Below are 18,196 nucleotides of genomic sequence, written 5' to 3'. Positions count from 1 at the left end.
TAATTAACACATTTTATAATTTTGCCCTATTATATTTCAATTTGTTTTTTAGTTCATTACATTTTATGCTGGCATTAACATTAGTAGAGGCATATGATGCAATAAAGCAAGCTTATGCAGCATCAGCCAAAAAAAAAAAAAAAAACTTCCACTTCACCCCTCCATTTGTTCGAAATACCTGTCCAGCTGAGCCTTAAATTTATTTAGGCTATCAACTTCCACAACAAGGGATTTAAGTCTGTTCCACCAACCAACTACACGCTGGCTAAAGGCAAATTTCCGCACATCTATCCTACATCTGTCTTTCCTCAATTTGAATTTATGCCCTCTCAGGTGATTATTCTGAGCAAGAGGAAGAATCACATCAGCATTGAGCATGCTCAAACTATTCAAGGCGTTATACACCTCTATCAGATCACTTCGCCGGTGCCTAGTCTCCAGACACTGTAATTTGCAAAACTTACGCCTTTCTTCGTAAGAGCAACCCATTGTTCCATTCACTAATCTTGTTGCCCTTCTCTGTGCTCGTTCAAGCAGCTCTACATCCTTCTTGAAATGAGGCCTCCAGACCTGTATACAGTACTCAAGGCGTGGCCCAACCATTGTCTTATACAAGGGAATAATCACCTCCTTATTCCTGCTAGAAAAATTCTTGTATATCATTGACAAGACACCGTGAGCTACTCTTGCAGCTCGTCTGCACTGCTCAGAGAACTTCGTGTCTGCCTGCACAATTACTCCCAGGTCCTTTTCATTCTCTACCACTTTCACTGTAGTACCAAAGAGTTGATACGTTGCTCTTGGGTTGCTGGTTCCCATATGTAGTGCTTTACATTTGTCAATGTTAAACATCATTTGCAACCTCTCAAGCCCATCTGCTCAACCTTTCCAGATCCTGTTGCAGCAGCATAGCATCAGCAGTGTCCTAAACAACCCTGTCAACCTTTGTATCATCTGCAAACTTGGACATTAAACTTGATATACCATCATCAATATTATTTATAAATACAGAAAACAATAATGGACCCAACACTGAATCCTGAGGGACTCCACTAATAACTTTAGTCCACAATGAGCAGTGTCCATTGATTACCACTCTCTGTCTTCTCCCCCTCAACCACCCCTTTATCCATAGCAGCAATTTGCCTCCAATGCCACACTGCTCCAATTTGTGCAGCAGTCTTCCATGTGCAACAGTATCAAAAGCCTTTCTAAGATCCAAGTATATAATATCAAAGTTATTCCCTGCATCTAGTTCTTCTGTGACTGCATCATAGTATCCAATCAAATTGGTCAGGCAAGACTTCCTGTTAACAAAACCATGCTGTCCAAGCTATAACTGAAGTCTTGTCTAGATGATCCTGCAGTGCTTCTTTAACCAGTGCCTCCATTAATTTTCCTGAAACAGAAGTTAAACTCACAGGTCTATAAGTGAGTCTATGCTGACACAAGTCTTTAGACTCACAGGTCTAAAGACTTGTGTCAGCCTTTGATCCTCCCTTGTGAATTGGGGTCACATTTGCACTTCTCCAGTCCATGGGTACCTCCCCTGAGTCCAAGGAAGCTCTCATAATTATGGCTAAGGGTTTGCTTACTTCTTTTGCTGCCTCCTTTAATATAACTGGAGAGATCCCATCCACCCCAGGTGCCTTTCTTGTGTTTATCTTCAACAATTTCTCCTCCACTTTACTCCCAGTTATTTTAAGATTGTGTAGCTTACTGCTAGAGTTGAATACCCCTCTGGAATTCCCCTCGCTGAATAACTCCTCATGTGTGAATGTTGATGCAAAATATTCATTTAGTTTGTTAGCTACCTGAGCAGGATCATCAACAGTTGACCCATCAATATCAAGTGGACCAATCTGATTCATCCCCTTCCTTCTAGAGTTTACATAAGGAAAGAACTCTTTGCTGTTTTTCTTTGAATTCTTTGCCAAAGATTTCTCATAATCTGCCTTTGCCTGCCTAACCTCCTTTGTGACTTAGTTACAGACCATCTTACATCTATCATAGGCTTCTGTGTCATGTGTTAATTTATACGTATCCCATGCATTTTTCTTCTCTGCCACGTGTTTCATTAGTTCATCTGACATCAATTTAGGCCTAAACCTTGAACAATATTTCTTAGTTGGTATGTAAATCCTAGTAGCTTCCAAGATAAGTTCTTTGAATGCTTCCCATTTTGAATTTGCTGTTGGTATCATCATCGGTTGATCCTACCGTATAGAATTTAGATACTGTCTCAGACCATCGTAGTCGCCTTTACGGAAGCAAAAACTCTTCCCTTTACCCCTGATGGTAGTTACCTCTTTGAGTAAATCCCACTTCAGCACACTGTGATCACTGCCACCTAGTGGTTCCTTTATCTGCAGATTCTTAATGCATGAAGAATCACTACTGATAATCAAATCAAGAGTATTTCTCCCTTGTTTTTTGTTTTTAGTTAGTTGTGGGCGCATCGGCTTCTGTGGCAATAATGCGCCTCCCAAGGTTTTTGCAGTACTCTGTTCCCAGCCCGAGGTGGGATTCGAACCCGCGACCTTTGGGTTGCCAGGCAGGTACTTTACCCACCCGGCCAGCCCGGTTGGCAAAAAAGTATTTCTCCCTCTAGTTGCCTCCCAAACATGCTGATGTAGAAAACAATCATCCAATAAATCCACAAAAGCCTTGCTAGTGTGTGTGAGCGACCAACACACAGCTACTACTATTACTACTTTTTATCTCATTATGCTTTACTTTCACCTTATATTATATATATAATGTACTTCTAGGTTTTGCCACAGTGCTGGCCTTGGCCTTTGCACATTACTTGGGCTGTTTTGACTTACAGGTCATTCTCAGACTGCACCTTAGCTTACTCAGCTTGTGACCTCATTTCTAATCCGATGTTTTTACACTACCAAATTCTACTATATCAATCTTTTAATATATCTAGAACATATCAAAAAAAATATATATATATATATGTATATTTATATATATATATATACACATATATATACAAGGTGTCTCAAAAATATTGGTACAAACATTTAGGAATTGTACGTAATCTAAAGTAATGTGAATTGCATAGGAACCCATAACCGGAAACATCACGGAAAAGTAGTAGCAGAGGCACAAGAAGCAGAAATGATACAAGACAGTAATTAGTGGCAAACATTTATCTGACATAATATTAACAATGAAGTACGAGATGGATGCATTTCATGATGTTACAACAGATGCTCGAAGGTTCCACCACGAGACATGATGCCTGCATGACACCGACTCAGCATGGATTGGCAGACTGTCGAACACACCTGGAGTTTCTTTGACAGTATCAGCAGCAGCACAGATGAGTCTCGCCACGAGATCCCATCTCTACAGGCGATTCATACACCCTACAGAAAGAAATCAAGGCTCGATAAATCAGGTGAGTGGGGGCCAGGTAACAGGTCAACCACGACCAACCCATCTATCCATCGACGCCCAAAATGCCTGTTCAAATGGTCACGAACACACCTTCCATAATGGGCAGGCGCCCCGTCATGTTGAAACCAAATGTTGCATTTCACATTTGCTAGAACATCGTCAAGTAACCCAGACAGAACTTGTTCAAGAAAGATCCGATATTTAGCGGAGTTCATGCGGGATGGTAACAGGTATGGGCCGACTAAGCAGTCACCGACCATACCTGCCGACACATTTATTGCGAAGCGATGTTGTGCCGCATGGGGGTGCACACCGTGTGGGTCCTCTGCTAATCCATACACTAGGTGCATATCTGCCAGCTCACAATTCGTATATTGATGCATACTCTTCGTGCGGCGACTATTGCTTCAATGAGTAAACCAGAAATTTTCCCTCTCGCGAACTGATGAACAGTGCCGTGTAATGACTTACAGTGACATTTCCGGTTATGGGTTCCTATGCGATTCACATTCCTTTAGATGTTACCTACCTCCTCTAAATGTTTGTACCAATATTTTTGAATCAACCTGTGTGTGTGTGTGTATATATACACACACACACACACAGGGTGATTCACCACCAGTGCAACAAACTTGCAGGAGGTGTAGGGGGCAAAAAGACGAATCAGAATCACATAGCATTGCATGGTCCGAAATGCCTTCATCATGCGGTAGAGGACGTTGAACGGGAGGTCACGTGAACAGCGATCCCGCTGGAAGTCAGCATTTGTGAACCAGTTCCCGAGGCAGTAGGATGGACGAGTATTCAAACGTTGAACTGGCCAACATGCACCTCGCATATGGAGCTGCAGACTGTAACGGGCACGCCACTCTGTGCTTGTACCAGGAACATTTCTCACAAAGGCGTGCTCCTCATCATACGATTTTCGCACGTGTGCACAGAAGGTTATGTGAGACTGGTTGTTTCATGAATCGAGAGCGAACGACAAGGACACCAGACAATGAGGAGAATGTCCTACGTCTTGCAGAAGGCAATCCGAGTACGAGTACTCGAACGATAGGCCAACAATTGGGTATTTCCCAATCCACTGTATGGAGGATACTGTCAACAAACCAAATTAGTTCATACCATCTGCAACGCATCCAATCATTGGAGCCTGCAGATTATCCACTCCGGAGGACTTTTACTACTTGGTTTCTTCAACAGAAACGGTTCGCAAATGCGACTTGCAGCTGGATCGCTGTTCACGCGACCTCCTGTTCAATGTCCTCTACCGCATGACGAAGGCATTTTGGACCCTGCAATGCTATGTGATTCTGATTCGTCTTTGTGGCCCCTACACCTCCTGCAAGTTTGTCGCACTGGTAGTGAATCACCCTGTATATACACACAAGCACACACTGTGCTGCCACCTTATTAGGTACACCTACCTAGTAGCATGTTGAGCCTTCAAAACATGCCTGAATTCGTCTAGGCATGGTTTGAACAAGATGCTGAAAACGTTGTACAGGAATTGAGTGCCATGCAGACATCAATGTGTCATGCAGTTCCTTGAGACTTGGTGGAGGTGTAGGCCTGCAGCAAACAGCCCTTTCCAGCTCATCCCAAAGATATTCAATAGGATTGAGATCTGTGGACTGAGCACGCCATTGCAGCAAAGAAAAGTCATTGTTGTGTTCCTGGAACCATTCCACAGTGATTCAGGCTTTGTGCACTGGTGCATTATTCTGCTGGAAGTAACCATCTGACTGTGGATAAACTGTAAACATGAACAGATGCACTTGGTCAGCAACGATGTTTAGGTACGATGTGGCATTCCGACGTGAATCTATGGGTATCACAATGAACCCAATGTGTGCCAAGAAAACATTCCCCACACCATAACACTGCCCCACCACCTTTCACAGCAGTCATCAGACATGACTGGTCCAGGGATTCATGTGGTTTTCACCAAATTCTGAGCCTTCCATCAACATGATGTACCAGGAACTTCGACTTGTGAGACCAAGCAACTGTTTTCCAATCCTCAATAATCTAGTGCTGGTGTTGCTGTGCCCACAGGTGGTGTGCTGTCTTGTTCTTCATTGATAACAAAGATACGTGATGTGGCCGTCGGCTGTTGTAGCCCATTCGCAACAAAGTGCGACTACTGGTCCGCTGCAATATTTTGTTCTGTGCACAAAGGTTGTATTCTGACGTGATGTGTGACATTGTGGCACATCTGTTTGTTTGCACAATTCTGGCCATCCTCCTCTGACCTCTCTCATCAACAAGCGATTTTCTTCCACAGGAGCGCCATTGAGCGGATGTTTTCTATTCATTGCACCATTCTCGACACACCCTTGAAACTGTGGTGCGTGAAAAGTTCAGGAGAACTGCTGTTTCAAAGATGCTTTGTCCAGCACATCTTGCACCTACTACCATGCCACATTCGAAGTCCATTAGATCACTCCTTTTCTCCATTCTTGCTACAGTTTGTACGCTTAACTGATACTAGAAAGGTTGTTCTGCTGCATTTATATCCACAGCTGTGGTGATGTGACTTGCAACGTTGTGGGACAAACCATTTGTGTGCATAGCAGGGGTGTACCTAATAAAGTGGCAGCACAGTGTGTATATAAATGAATATTAAATGTTACCCCTTAAAGGTAATGTTTAAAAAGTTATACAGGATAAAGAGGTATTCAGTTGATGAAATGGTCTTAGTGAATGAAAGATTAATAAATCAGGTATGACAGATGCACCTAAAAGTGTATGAAACTTTGAACAGTTGGTTCTCAGGATCCAAGAGGGCAAAAATTACCTTTCAAAGTAGGTTGACTAAGGAATCATTACAAATTTACAAACTTAAATATATTAATACAAACTTATATATATATATATACAGTAGACTCTCGATTTTCCAGGATAGTTGGTAAAAAAAAAATTCCTAGATAATCGATTTCCCGGTTAATCCAAAAATACAGTGTCTCCAACATACGTTAGAGATACGTTCCAGGACTTTTTATGTCGAGTTTTACGTAACTTGGGAATGACTAATAAAATTTTGCTACTATATCCCTGATATGTCAAAATTACAAAAACCACATAATATTCTCAGAAGAATGAATGAAGAAAAATAGTTATATATTTTTAATTAGTTCAATTAAAAACTTTATCTAGGGATGGCGGTGAACTAGCCGGAGTGGCACATAAGAAAAGAAAACATAAAAGGAAGAAAACACACATGTTATTGTACTGTAAAAATGATATGTATTTCATAGCCTTGTTTATTATAGTTGACTTCATTGGTGCCGATCGCTTCACTGTTTCTCATATTCTGTCTTTCTCCTTTATTGTGTTCACACCGTTGCCACTGAAACTAAATTCCGCACAATACTTGTTAATGTCTGGCCAATTTCATACATCCTTATTATTTTAATTTTCTAATTCAACTCGATGGCTTTCTTTTTCTTCATAGATTTACTAGTACTTATTCTCTTATTCGGCACCACGATAACAGTCAAAATTAAATTTTCTGAAAAGAACTTCACAGAGTTAAGGCGAAAACTCACTATTATCACCCCATGTGAGCAAGTTCACATTTTACTGAAGCTCATTTCTGGAGGTCACCGCCATAAAACAATTTGCACTTTCCGGGTTATTGGGCTTTTAACAGGTAGTAAACTCAATCCTATTGCATTTGCGATAATACTGATAGCTGGAATTCTGTGGGTTTTTAAGTTATTATGGTGAAATGTGTCACCCCTTCACTGAAATCTTCAGGTATATAAAAAAAATATAAATAACGTAATGTAAGTCCAAAGCTAAATAAGTCGGGAACTTACTGTATTGAAAAATGTTCAGCAACCTACATAAAAAGTATGGTGATATATAAAAAAATGAAAAAAACTTACCATGCACTACCCGTGTGTCCAATGCTATGCTTCCCTTTATTTTTTACAATGTCAATTTTAAATCTAATAGCTTTCCTTTATTTTTTACGATGTTGATTTTAAATCTAATAGCTTTCCTTTATTTTTTACGATGTTGATTTTAAATCTAATAGCTTTCCTTTATTTTTTACGATGTTGATTTTAAATCTAATAGCTTTCCTTTATTTTTTACAATGTCACATATGGTTTGGTAACCAACATCATAATGGTTCATTATTTAACGATACACCGTTTTCAAACTTTTGAATAATTTCAAGTTTTTGTTTGATTGAAAGCACAACTCTTGCATTTGCTCATAATTTTCGCGATTTCTAAACAAAAAAAAAATTCCGACATTCCTGACATAAATAATAAAACAAAATTTGTCCTTCTGCAGTGCAACAGAACACAACAATCGAAGCGATGCACTAAAACAAACTAAACATTTGGTCTTTTTTTTTTTGAGCGGCGGATGTGAAGACAGCGGGGAATTGCAAAATAATAGGCACACTAATCTCCCAATGATGACTTATAATGCCACTTATTTAAGACTTGCAAAACATCTGTTTATAGCTATTCTAGTTATTACTTGAATTCTATGGTTTCTGGTTGATTTCTTTTTTAATTTGGAATCTAAGTGTCCTGGTTAATTCGATAGTGGTAAATTGAGAGTCTGCTGTGTGTGTGTGTTATATATATATATTACAATTATTTATATATATAAATACAAAAACCACAAACGTGAAAGGTATATAACCTACAATTCTGGAGTAGGCCAGTGAATGTACACTGACTAGCTGAGGCAATTGTTCAGCCTGCCAATATGTCAATTCAGAAAAATAGGACAGGAAGTATCTATAAAAAAGGAAGTCCTATGGAAGTATCTATGTAAAAAGGAATCAGAAAGCAGATGTCAATGGAGACAGAGAGTCAAGAAGAGACTGGTTATTAATTAACCTGACTGCTCACTTATGAATCAACTCGAAGCTTGAGAGGTTTGGGGGGAGGTGACACTACTCCATATGTGGGAACAATATTCCATGATGAATGAGAGAGATTTTAGGTTTGTATGGAGTCAATAGTCTTCCAGAGAACTACTGACTCCATACTGACAGTTTGAAGAAATTCAAAGATCAACTGCATATCCTTTTATATCCCTTTTTTTTTTTTTTTTTTTTTGGCAAGTACAGCAAAAGCCTGTGGCTTCCTTGCACTATAGGGCTAATACTCCACTAAAAAACTTCGAACAGTTGATCCTCAGGATTCAAGAGGGCAAAAATTATCTTTCAAAGTAGCTCGACTAAGGAATGGCATTTTGGAAAAGATGGTGCATGCTCTCCTGCTGGAGAATAAACAGCTAAAAGTGAAAAATGCAGTCTTCCACAATCTTGCTGACAGCTTTTTCAAGCCAGAAAATGTAGGGAACTCTCAGTCAACTGTACCTAAGACATCTTCCTTGGTGAAAGATAAGCCCACTAATAGTGTTTCTCCTGTGACAATCATGAAGCAGCCAATGCCTCCCCCAACTGCAAAACCAAAAACATGTCATCAAGGCAGATCAAAACTGCCTTCACAAAAGCAGTGAGGTCAAATACCAGATCACCTTGTGCCCCATAAAACCTCAGCTCTCCAATATCAGAATAATAAACGTCAGAATCATTCACAACAAAGGAATTGTTGTAAAAGCAGCCTCCAAATATGTCAACATTATCGAGAATTGTGATGGAGTTATGGAACTGGGACTATCCACTGAAGTCCCAAAAAAATGTGGTCTAGTGCTGCTCATTTTTGATGTTGATGGTTCTGTCACAACAGGATCTTGTTAAAGAGATATATGCAAGTAACCTTACATATTACTTTGAACAGAAGACATAAATGAGAGTCAGGGTACTCTTCTCAACTGGGTAATCAATGTTAACCCTTCCAAAATAAGAATTCTCTTCACACAGGCCAGGATAGGATCTTTATCGCCTGGGGATCACATTGATTCAGAAACTTCCAGTCACGAAGTGCCACAACCGTCTGGGGTATGGTGTACTTCCTCCCTCTGCATCCACAAGAAGCCTGTCTGCGGGCACCATGGCAAGGAAGAATACATTTAAAGATTGCCCGATAGATCTCTATCCTCACAGTGTGGAAACTGTAAGTTTGCCAAGAAGCCTTCAGAAAACTCAGAGATGGTTTACACATTTATCGTAGAACAGACAAGTCACAAATTATGAATAACAGGCCTTCTACTTCCTCTAACAGTCTTTCCATGGCTCAAATAAATGCACAAAAAAGACTTTTCAGTGGAAGAAACCATGGAAGAATGAAAGGTTGATGTTCTTTTCCTTCAAGAACCCTATTGCTCTGGTAGTGTTACTGACTACCCTAATTCCTATCGTAAAATACCAGTTTCTGCTGGGGATTGCTCACTACCATTACCATCGAACATTGTGGTCACTCGTGGTCTGTCTGTCTGTCTCTCTCTCTCTCTCTCTCTCTCTCTCTCTCTCTCTCTCTCTCTCACCACTGCCAGAATTATTGAGAACAGTCATGAAGAGGAGTTCTCCGTTACTGAAGTTGCAGAAGCGATTGCCAAAATCAAAACTGGGAAAGCACCTGGTCTCCCATTGAGGGTAAAACCATCAAGCACGTGTGGACAATTTCTCTTAACACTCTGCGAGATCTCTTCAACTTATGCCCCTGCAAGGCTACTTCCCAAACTGCAGGAAGCACACAAACCTCCACCTCATTCCCAAAGAACCAACCAATCCTACTTCTCTGATCATAGCTTACTACCCTACTGTGCTCCACCCCATCCAGGATCCAGGCTGACTATTGACAAACAGCTGAATAAAACTGCTCCTGAATAAAATGTACTATGGAATGACCATTTCGACTGTTTTTCTTCACTCAGATGTGTGCCTTCAATGCTTTACTGGAATCTTCCTTGGGTGCGGGATTCCACCACCAGAGCCTCATGGCCCACGTAACCTACACATCCTTTGGGGTAGGATCGTTGCTCATGCCACCTCCTTGATGTGGGACCTCGTAGCACAGGCCCCCACTTGCTGCCTACTCCTGCCTACTGACTTCTTGGTGACATTGTCTCTTTCTTGACTGACTTTAAAGTGTCCTCTCCCACCTTTTCCAAGGGAGCTCATCCACTAGTGGCCTCCTCCACTCCTGCGCACCTTGAGACTCTCTCTCTCTCATGGTCCTAGCTTTTTCTTCCACTTTTTCTATATGTCCTTTATTAAGTCTACCTTGCTCTGCTGGGGGGATGGGCTCAAACTGGTGTTCCCTTTTCTAAGCTGACCCAGCTCCTCGTGCTGTGAACGATGCTAAAATGTCCATTCCTGGTGCCCGGGCCTTCCAGTAAATAAGTTGCCAGATGAACAACACACCAACACAACATGGATATGTGAACAGTTAACACAACATGTTAACTATTCACAACACAACTATTCACATCCCATCTGGCCTCAGCAGACTCTGCTTCTCCACAGAGACATTTTTTGCAGTTTTGTAGGAAATTACTGGTACCACAGTTATAGGCCTTTCAATTCAACAGAATTTCAAGATTTATTTCTTGTAGCTAATATGCAAAATATAATTCTGATTTCTGTTATATAAACAATAATTGCATAATACACAAAATATCCATAATGAAAATTGTAAATTAATATGCATCTCATACTAATGTCCAAATATAATATCAACCTACAGATGCAAACTAATATTTTCATTTATCTGAAAGTTGTCATAAAATACTATTATCAATACCTGCCCATACTGTTCCAAAGGAGCATGTCCAGATGTTTCTACATGATGCCATTCAAGAGTAGTCAAGTTACAAACATGAACATTATTGCTGCTGCTTGTGCCAAAAGGAACACCAGTGCCTCCAAATACTACCAAATATGGTTGAAGAAGAACAGCTGCAAAATAATATAAATCACAAGTTATTGCTTTGAATTTTGCCTAACTTAAATTTCAAACACAGGCAACTCTCAGTTTACGAAAGCTCGAATTACAAACATTCGCTATAACAAACGTCACAAGTCATTCAAAATTTCTTAACGTCACCAACAAATAGAGTTCCTTTAAAACAAAATGCCAAATGTGGTGAACAGAATTGTAAGATTTAAATAAATAAACTTTTAAAAAATGTATTTATTACAATAATTATCAGAAAATTATTATATGATAATTATACTGAACTGTTCTTGGTAAATAAAACTAATCTAGCCAATAAAAAAAAACATTGCTTTACATGCCACACCGCGTAGAATGTTTTCTCATGGGAAAGAAATCGGTGATTCCCTTTATTATAATATAACAGGATCATCACTTGCCTTGCCTAGGTTATCTCAGACAGTCAACCATTGGTTCACTTAGGGTCTGGGAAAGGGAAGCTTCCCTATTCTTGCGTGTACACCAATGCTAGGAGTTTAGTAAATAAATTTGATGAATTTGAGGTATTGCTCAAAACATCAAAGGCAGATATTGTTGGGATATCAGAGACGTGGTGTCACACAGATATAAGGAACGCAGAACTTATGCTATTAGTTAAGAAACACATAAAAACCAAGGAAGTGAAGCCAGTCGACATCGCCGGACAGTGCAGTGTTGAGTCAGTTTGGTGTGACATAAGCATTGGGAGATCAAAATTGAGAGTAGGAGTGTGCTATAGGCCTAATGACTCTGATGAGTATAATAAGGAACTGTACAGGGAAAGAGTGGGCCAGTAAATCAGAGAGTCTTATAATGGGAGATTTTAATTTCCCAGATATTGACTGGAATTTGGGGGCTGGTTACTCACACACTAGCAGGGCTTTTGTGGATTAATTGGATGATTGTTTTCTACATCAGCATGTTCGGGAGGCAACTAGAGGGAGTAATACTCTTGATTTGATTATCAGCAGTGATTCTTCATGCATTAAGAATCTGCAGATAAACGAACCACTAGGTGGCAGTGATCATAGTGTGCTGAAGTGGGATTTACTCAAAGAGGTAACTACCATTAGGGGTAAAGGGAAGGGTTATTGCTTCCGTAAAGGCGACTACGATGGACTGAGACAGTATTTAAATTCTATACAGTGGGACCAACTGATGATGTTACCAACAGCAAATTCAAAATGGGAAGCATTCAAAGAACTTATCTTGGAAGCTACTAGGCTTTACATACCAACTAAGAAATATTGTTCAAGGTTTAGGCCAAAATGGATGTCAGATGAACTAATGAGGCATATGGCAGAGAAGAAAAATGCATGGGATACTTACAAATTAACACGACACAGAAGTCTATGATAGATACAAGTTGATATGCAACCAAGTTACAAAGGAGGTTAGGCAGGCAAAGGCAGATTACGAGAAATCCTTGGCAAGGGATGCAAAGAAAAACAGCAAAGAGTTCTTTACTTATGTTAACTCTAGAAGGAAGGGGATGAATCAGATTGGTCCACTTGATATTGATGGGTCAACTGTTGATGATCCTGCTCAGGTAGCTAACAAACTAAATGAATATTTTGCATCGACATTCACACATGAGGAGTTATTCAGCAAGGGGAATGCCAGAGGTGTATTCAACTCTAGCAGTAAGCTACAGAATCTTGAAATAACTGGGAGTAAAGTGGAGGAGAAACTGTTGAAGATAAACACAAGAAAGGCACCCGGGGTGGATGGGATCTATCCAGTTATATTAAAGGAGGCAGCAAAGGAAGTAAGCAAACCCTTAGCCATAATTATGAGAGCTTCCTTGGACTCAGGGGAGGTACCCATAGACTGGAAATGTGCAAATGTGACCCCAATATACAAAGGAGGATCAAAGGCTGACACAAGTAATTATAGACCTGTGAGCTTAACTTCTGTTCCAGCAAAATTAATGGAGGCACTGGTTAAAGGAGCACTGCAGGATCATTTAGACAAGACTTCAGTTATAGCTCAGACACAGCATGGTTTTGTTAAGGGGAAGTCTTGCCTGACCAACTTGACTGGATATTATGATGCAGTCACAAAAGAACTGGATGCAGGGAATAACTTTGATATTATATACTTGGATCTTAGAAAGGCTTTTGATACTGTTGCACATGGAAGACTGCTACACAAATTGGAGCAGTGTGACAATGGAGGCAAATTGCTGCTATGGATAAATGGGTGGTTGAGGGGGAGAAGACAGAGAGTGGTAATCAATGGACACTGCTCATCGTGGACTAATGTTATTAGTGGAGTCCCTCAGGGCTCAGTGTTGGGTCCATTATTGTTTTCTGTATTTATAAATGATATTGATGATGGTATATCAAGCTTAATGTCCAAGTTTGCAGATGATACAAAGGTTGGCAGGGTTGTCAAGGACACTACTGACACTATGCTGCTGCAACAGGATCTGGAAAGGTTGAGCAGATGGGCTGAGAGGTGGCAAATGAAGTTTAACATTGACAAATGTAAAGTACTACACATGGGAAACAGCAACCCCAGAGCAACGTATCAACTCTGTGGTACTACACTGACAGTGGTAGAGAATGAAAGGGACTTGGGGGTGGTTGTGCAGGCAGATATGAAGTTCTCTGAGCAGTGCAGACGGGCTGCAAGAGTAGCTCATGGAGTATTGTCAATGATATACAGGAATTTTTCCAGCAGGGATAAGGAGGTGATTATTCCATTGTATAAGGCAATGGTCAGGCCACACCTAGAGTACTGTATACAGGTCTGGAGGCCTCATTTCAAGAAGGATGTAGAGCTGCTGGAACGAGTACAGAGAAGGGCAACAAGATTAGTGAATGGAACAAAGGGGTGCTCTTACGAAGAAAGGCTTAATTTTTGCAAATTACAGTGTCTGGAGACTAGGCACCAGCGAGGTGATCTGATAGAGGTGTATAAAGCCTTGAATGGTTTAAGCATGCTCAATGCTGATGGGCATGATGGACATTAGAGGAAAATCTTAATCAGTTATGCACAGTTAGCAAGGATTTTGGACTAAAGATGAATATGGCTAAAACAAAAGTAATGATGAACAAGTATGCCATGGAAAGGGAAATAATGATTGAAGGAGCAGTAATTGAAATGGTGGAGTCATATACTTATCTGGGACAAGTTATCAGCTGTAATAATGATAAATGGCTGGAAGTCAAGAGAAGAATAAATTTTGGATGGATAGCATTCAGGAAATATAGTCACATACTGAAGAGCAATATCCCAGTTTGTCTGAAACGTAAAATAATGAATCAATGTATACTCCCCACCATGACTTATGGAAGTGAAACTTGGGCACTCACCAAAAGAATGGAAGAGAAGCTAAGAACTACACAGCGAAGAATGGAACGAATTATATTGGGAATCAGACTGTTAGATAAGAAGAGAAACACATGGATTAGGCAGCAAACTCAAGTAAAGGACATTCTTATCAAAACTAAAGAACTAAAATGGTCTTGGGCAGGACACATAGCTCGAAGGCATGATGACAGATGGACTAAGAAAATAACAGAATGGTACCCAAGAGGAGCTAGAAGAAAACCTGGAAGACAAAGGCGGAGATGGATAGATGAAATTCATGAGTTTTCGAGTAGTAAATGGATGGCCAGTGCTCAAAACAGAAGGAACTGGAAAGTTGCTGGAGAGGCCTTCATCCTCCAGTGGATTGAAAATGGCTGATGATGATGATGATGATGATGATTGCTGATGGGATTCTTCCTCTAGCTCAGAAAAATCACCTGAGAGGGCATAAATTCAAATTGAGGAAAGACAGATGTAGGATAGACGTGAGGAAATTTGCCTTTAGCCAGCGGGTGGTTGGTTGGTGGAATAGACTTCCATCCCTTGTGGTGGAGGTTGATAGCCTAAATAAGTTTAAGGCTCAGCTGGACAGGTATTTGGAACGAACAGAGGGGTGAAGTGGAAGTGGGTTTTTTTTTTTTTTTTTGGCTGATGCTGCATAAGCTTGCTTTCTTTCATCAAATGCCTCTACTAATGCTAATGCCAATGCTAATTCCGTTCTCTTCCAGTTGCAAAGATACCTGAAATGGATAATAGCAGCACTGCGAACACATAGCAAAAAATGCACCCAACCGATCTTTCACGTCATACAACAAACGTGGTCAATTGTTTTATAGACACCATTAAGTGTAGTTCTGCATTTGGTGACTTAAAAATTTAAGTGATCATGGGTACAAAGCGAAATAGTAAAGTTCGTGCTGATAGTGGTAGTAATAAAAGACCCAGTATTAGTTTAGAAACTAAGCTAAACACCATAAAAATGACAGAAAGAGGTCAGAAGCAGATGAATATAGCTTGTCATTAAGGTGTGATGTCATAATGGCCGTTAATGTATACGATACATGTCGTAAAAGCTCAGGAATGCAAGATACACATAAACATCTTGGAACGGAACTCGTCCATAAACCAAGAGTTGCCAGTAAATATTTGAGCTTTATGTCAGGAGGTTTTTTTTTTTGTTAGTTGTTGGCGCATCGGCTTCTGTGGCACCTCCAAAAGTTTTTGCATTTTACTGTGATCCAAGCCTGAGGCGGGATTCAAACCCACAAACTTTGGGTTGCCAGGCAGGCACTTTACCCACCTGGCTAGCCTGGTCAGCATCTCAGAAGTAGTTATTAAGCAGCATAATAATGATGCCAGGAAGATAACTCATCAAGAACTAAAAGTATACCATTTTTTTATGAAAATCCTAAACACAAAAGGTATTAGAACCTATAGTACTTAGTACCACGCATGGGTTCAAGGTTGTAAAGACAGAAGACACTTGTTGATATTCAACTTAAATTTCTGTGGATTGCAATTTTCAAGAAAAATATGTGCAGAAAGTTTGTTCCAGAAAATGGAAGCTGAAGGGACAAATGAAGAAGAAGAAAAGTTGGTTCTGGGAGTTTCAAGTTGGACAGTATATGGATGTAGACTGGTTGTGGCACTAGTTTGGAAGAGTGTGGGAATTACAGATGACAATTCAGAAGAACAGTGTGGCCATGGAAGCAGCATCTACAGAAATGGCATGTAATAGAAACAATGTTTACGAGACAGAGACTGGAGATTTTGTAAGAGATGGGTCATTAATTAACTCAACTGCTCTCTTTTGAATAGTCTAGAAGCCTGAAAGAGGTTTTATGTTCATCATCACAGATGGGGGGACAATAATCCATGGTAGGATGGATTTGATATTTGTACAGAGTGAAAAACTGTTTAGAAATGCCTAGAGCAAAAGAGAAAACCCAGTTTTTCAAATGCAGAGGATGCAGTATTTGTGATGTGCTTATGCCAAGAGAGACTAAAAGTAGGGAATCCCCAATAGAGATATGTGATCTCGTCTAGAGGTCTGAGCATCGATGATAAGTATATGAGCAGTAGACTCCCCTTTTTGCAAAATAAGACTGTCTTATATATTGAAAAATGGTAGAAATTAAGTAAGTTATCTTTGCCCCACTGGAGAATTACCTTGAGATCAGCATTTAAGGAATTAGTGGTGGATATTCGAAAAGTTGAAGCTGTTCGTGTAGGGCAAGGTTTCTCAAATTAGAAGGTAGAATGCAATGTGCTATCATATACAAAACTATGGATAGGATTTCAAGTCAGGAGAAAAAGGTCATTGATATACAAGAGGGAAAGAATGGGAGAAAGAGCGAAACCTTGAGGAAAGCCAGCATCAGTGGAAAAGTTAGAAGATAGAAAGCCATCCATCATCAATCACAGTGAGCAGTCAAAGAGAAAACTGGATACCCAATTGCAAAAAAAAACAGTTGGAAATCCATAAGAAAACTTGTTCAGATGACCTTTATGTCAAACATGATCTAAAGTCTTAGAAAAATTAAAAGCAACTGCTCGAGTTTCACAAAACTTTTCCATTGAATTTGTCCATAAATGGGTAACATAAGTCAAGGTATTACCAATGGAATGACACTCATGGAACCCATACTGCTGACCATTAATCAGACAGAAAGGTTCAAGACCTTACAACTAACTTGGAACACCTGCTAACTTTTAGAAATCAACAGGTGGAAAACTTTTAAAGAAGATCCATCTTTCAGCTAGAAAAACATTTTGGAATATTTCTTCCTGCTCTGGCAATCTTGTGAAATCATATAAAAGCTATTTTGCCTTTGAGGGCCATTCTGATCACTATTCAATGCAATTTCTCCAATTTACAATACAAAAACTATAAAAATATATATACAGCCAGTCCTCGTATAGCACGATAGTTATGTTCCTAGAAATCCTCGTGTAATGCAAAATCGTGCAGTATAAACAACAGGCCCTATGGGAAAAATTGGGTTAGGTGCTGACCACCCAAGATTGTAATACTTGATGAGAATCAACCGAAAGAGCAAGCTGGCTTTAGGACAGGATTCTCAACTATGGATCACCTTCACGTAATATCACAGCTAATGGAGAAAGCAAATGAATATAGAACACCATTATGCCTGGCATTTGTGGATTATGAAAAGGCATTTGACTCCATACAGCATAAGGCAATGTTTCGGGCACTGGAAAGACAAGGCATAGATACTCCATATATTATGATTTTGAAGAAAATATATGAGAGTGCTACATCCTTTATTAGACTAGACAAAGACAGTAGCAAATTTAAAATCGAGAAAGGAGTTCGACAAGGAGACACAATATCTCCGAAGCTGTTTACTGCTGCCCTTGAGGAAGCTTTCAGAAGATTAGACTGGTCGCAGAAAGGAGTCAATGTGAACGGAGAGTACCTAAACCATTTACGATTTGCAGATGACATTGTGGTCATAAGCCACGATCCCAAAGAATTAGAGGAAAATCTTAATCAGTTATGCACAGTTAGTAAGGATTTTGGACTAAAGATGAATATGGCTAAAACAAAAGTAATGATGAACAAGTATGCCACGGAAAGGGAAATAATG

At 39.9% G+C, this 18,196-nt stretch overlaps 1 protein-coding gene across 2 annotated transcripts in view; it reads right to left on the bottom strand.

Moving 5' to 3' along the window:
- slim (scruin like at the midline) overlaps positions 1 to 18,196 on the bottom strand; it is a 197,920-nt gene that overhangs the window by 127,045 nt on the left and 52,679 nt on the right. For both annotated transcript variants that reach the window (XM_090369140.1, XM_090369141.1), the window contains exon 4: positions 11,097 to 11,251. In XM_090369140.1, the coding sequence (XP_090225266.1) occupies positions 11,097 to 11,251 (155 nt within the window). The remainder of the gene's footprint in view (positions 1 to 11,096; positions 11,252 to 18,196) is intronic.

This window comes from Mastigoproctus giganteus, chromosome 2 (assembly GCF_048544385.1).
Source record: "Mastigoproctus giganteus isolate SK-2022 chromosome 2, ASM4854438v1, whole genome shotgun sequence".
Taxonomy (NCBI): domain Eukaryota; kingdom Metazoa; phylum Arthropoda; class Arachnida; order Uropygi; family Thelyphonidae; genus Mastigoproctus; species Mastigoproctus giganteus.
This window is presented reverse-complemented; position numbering and strand designations above follow the sequence as displayed.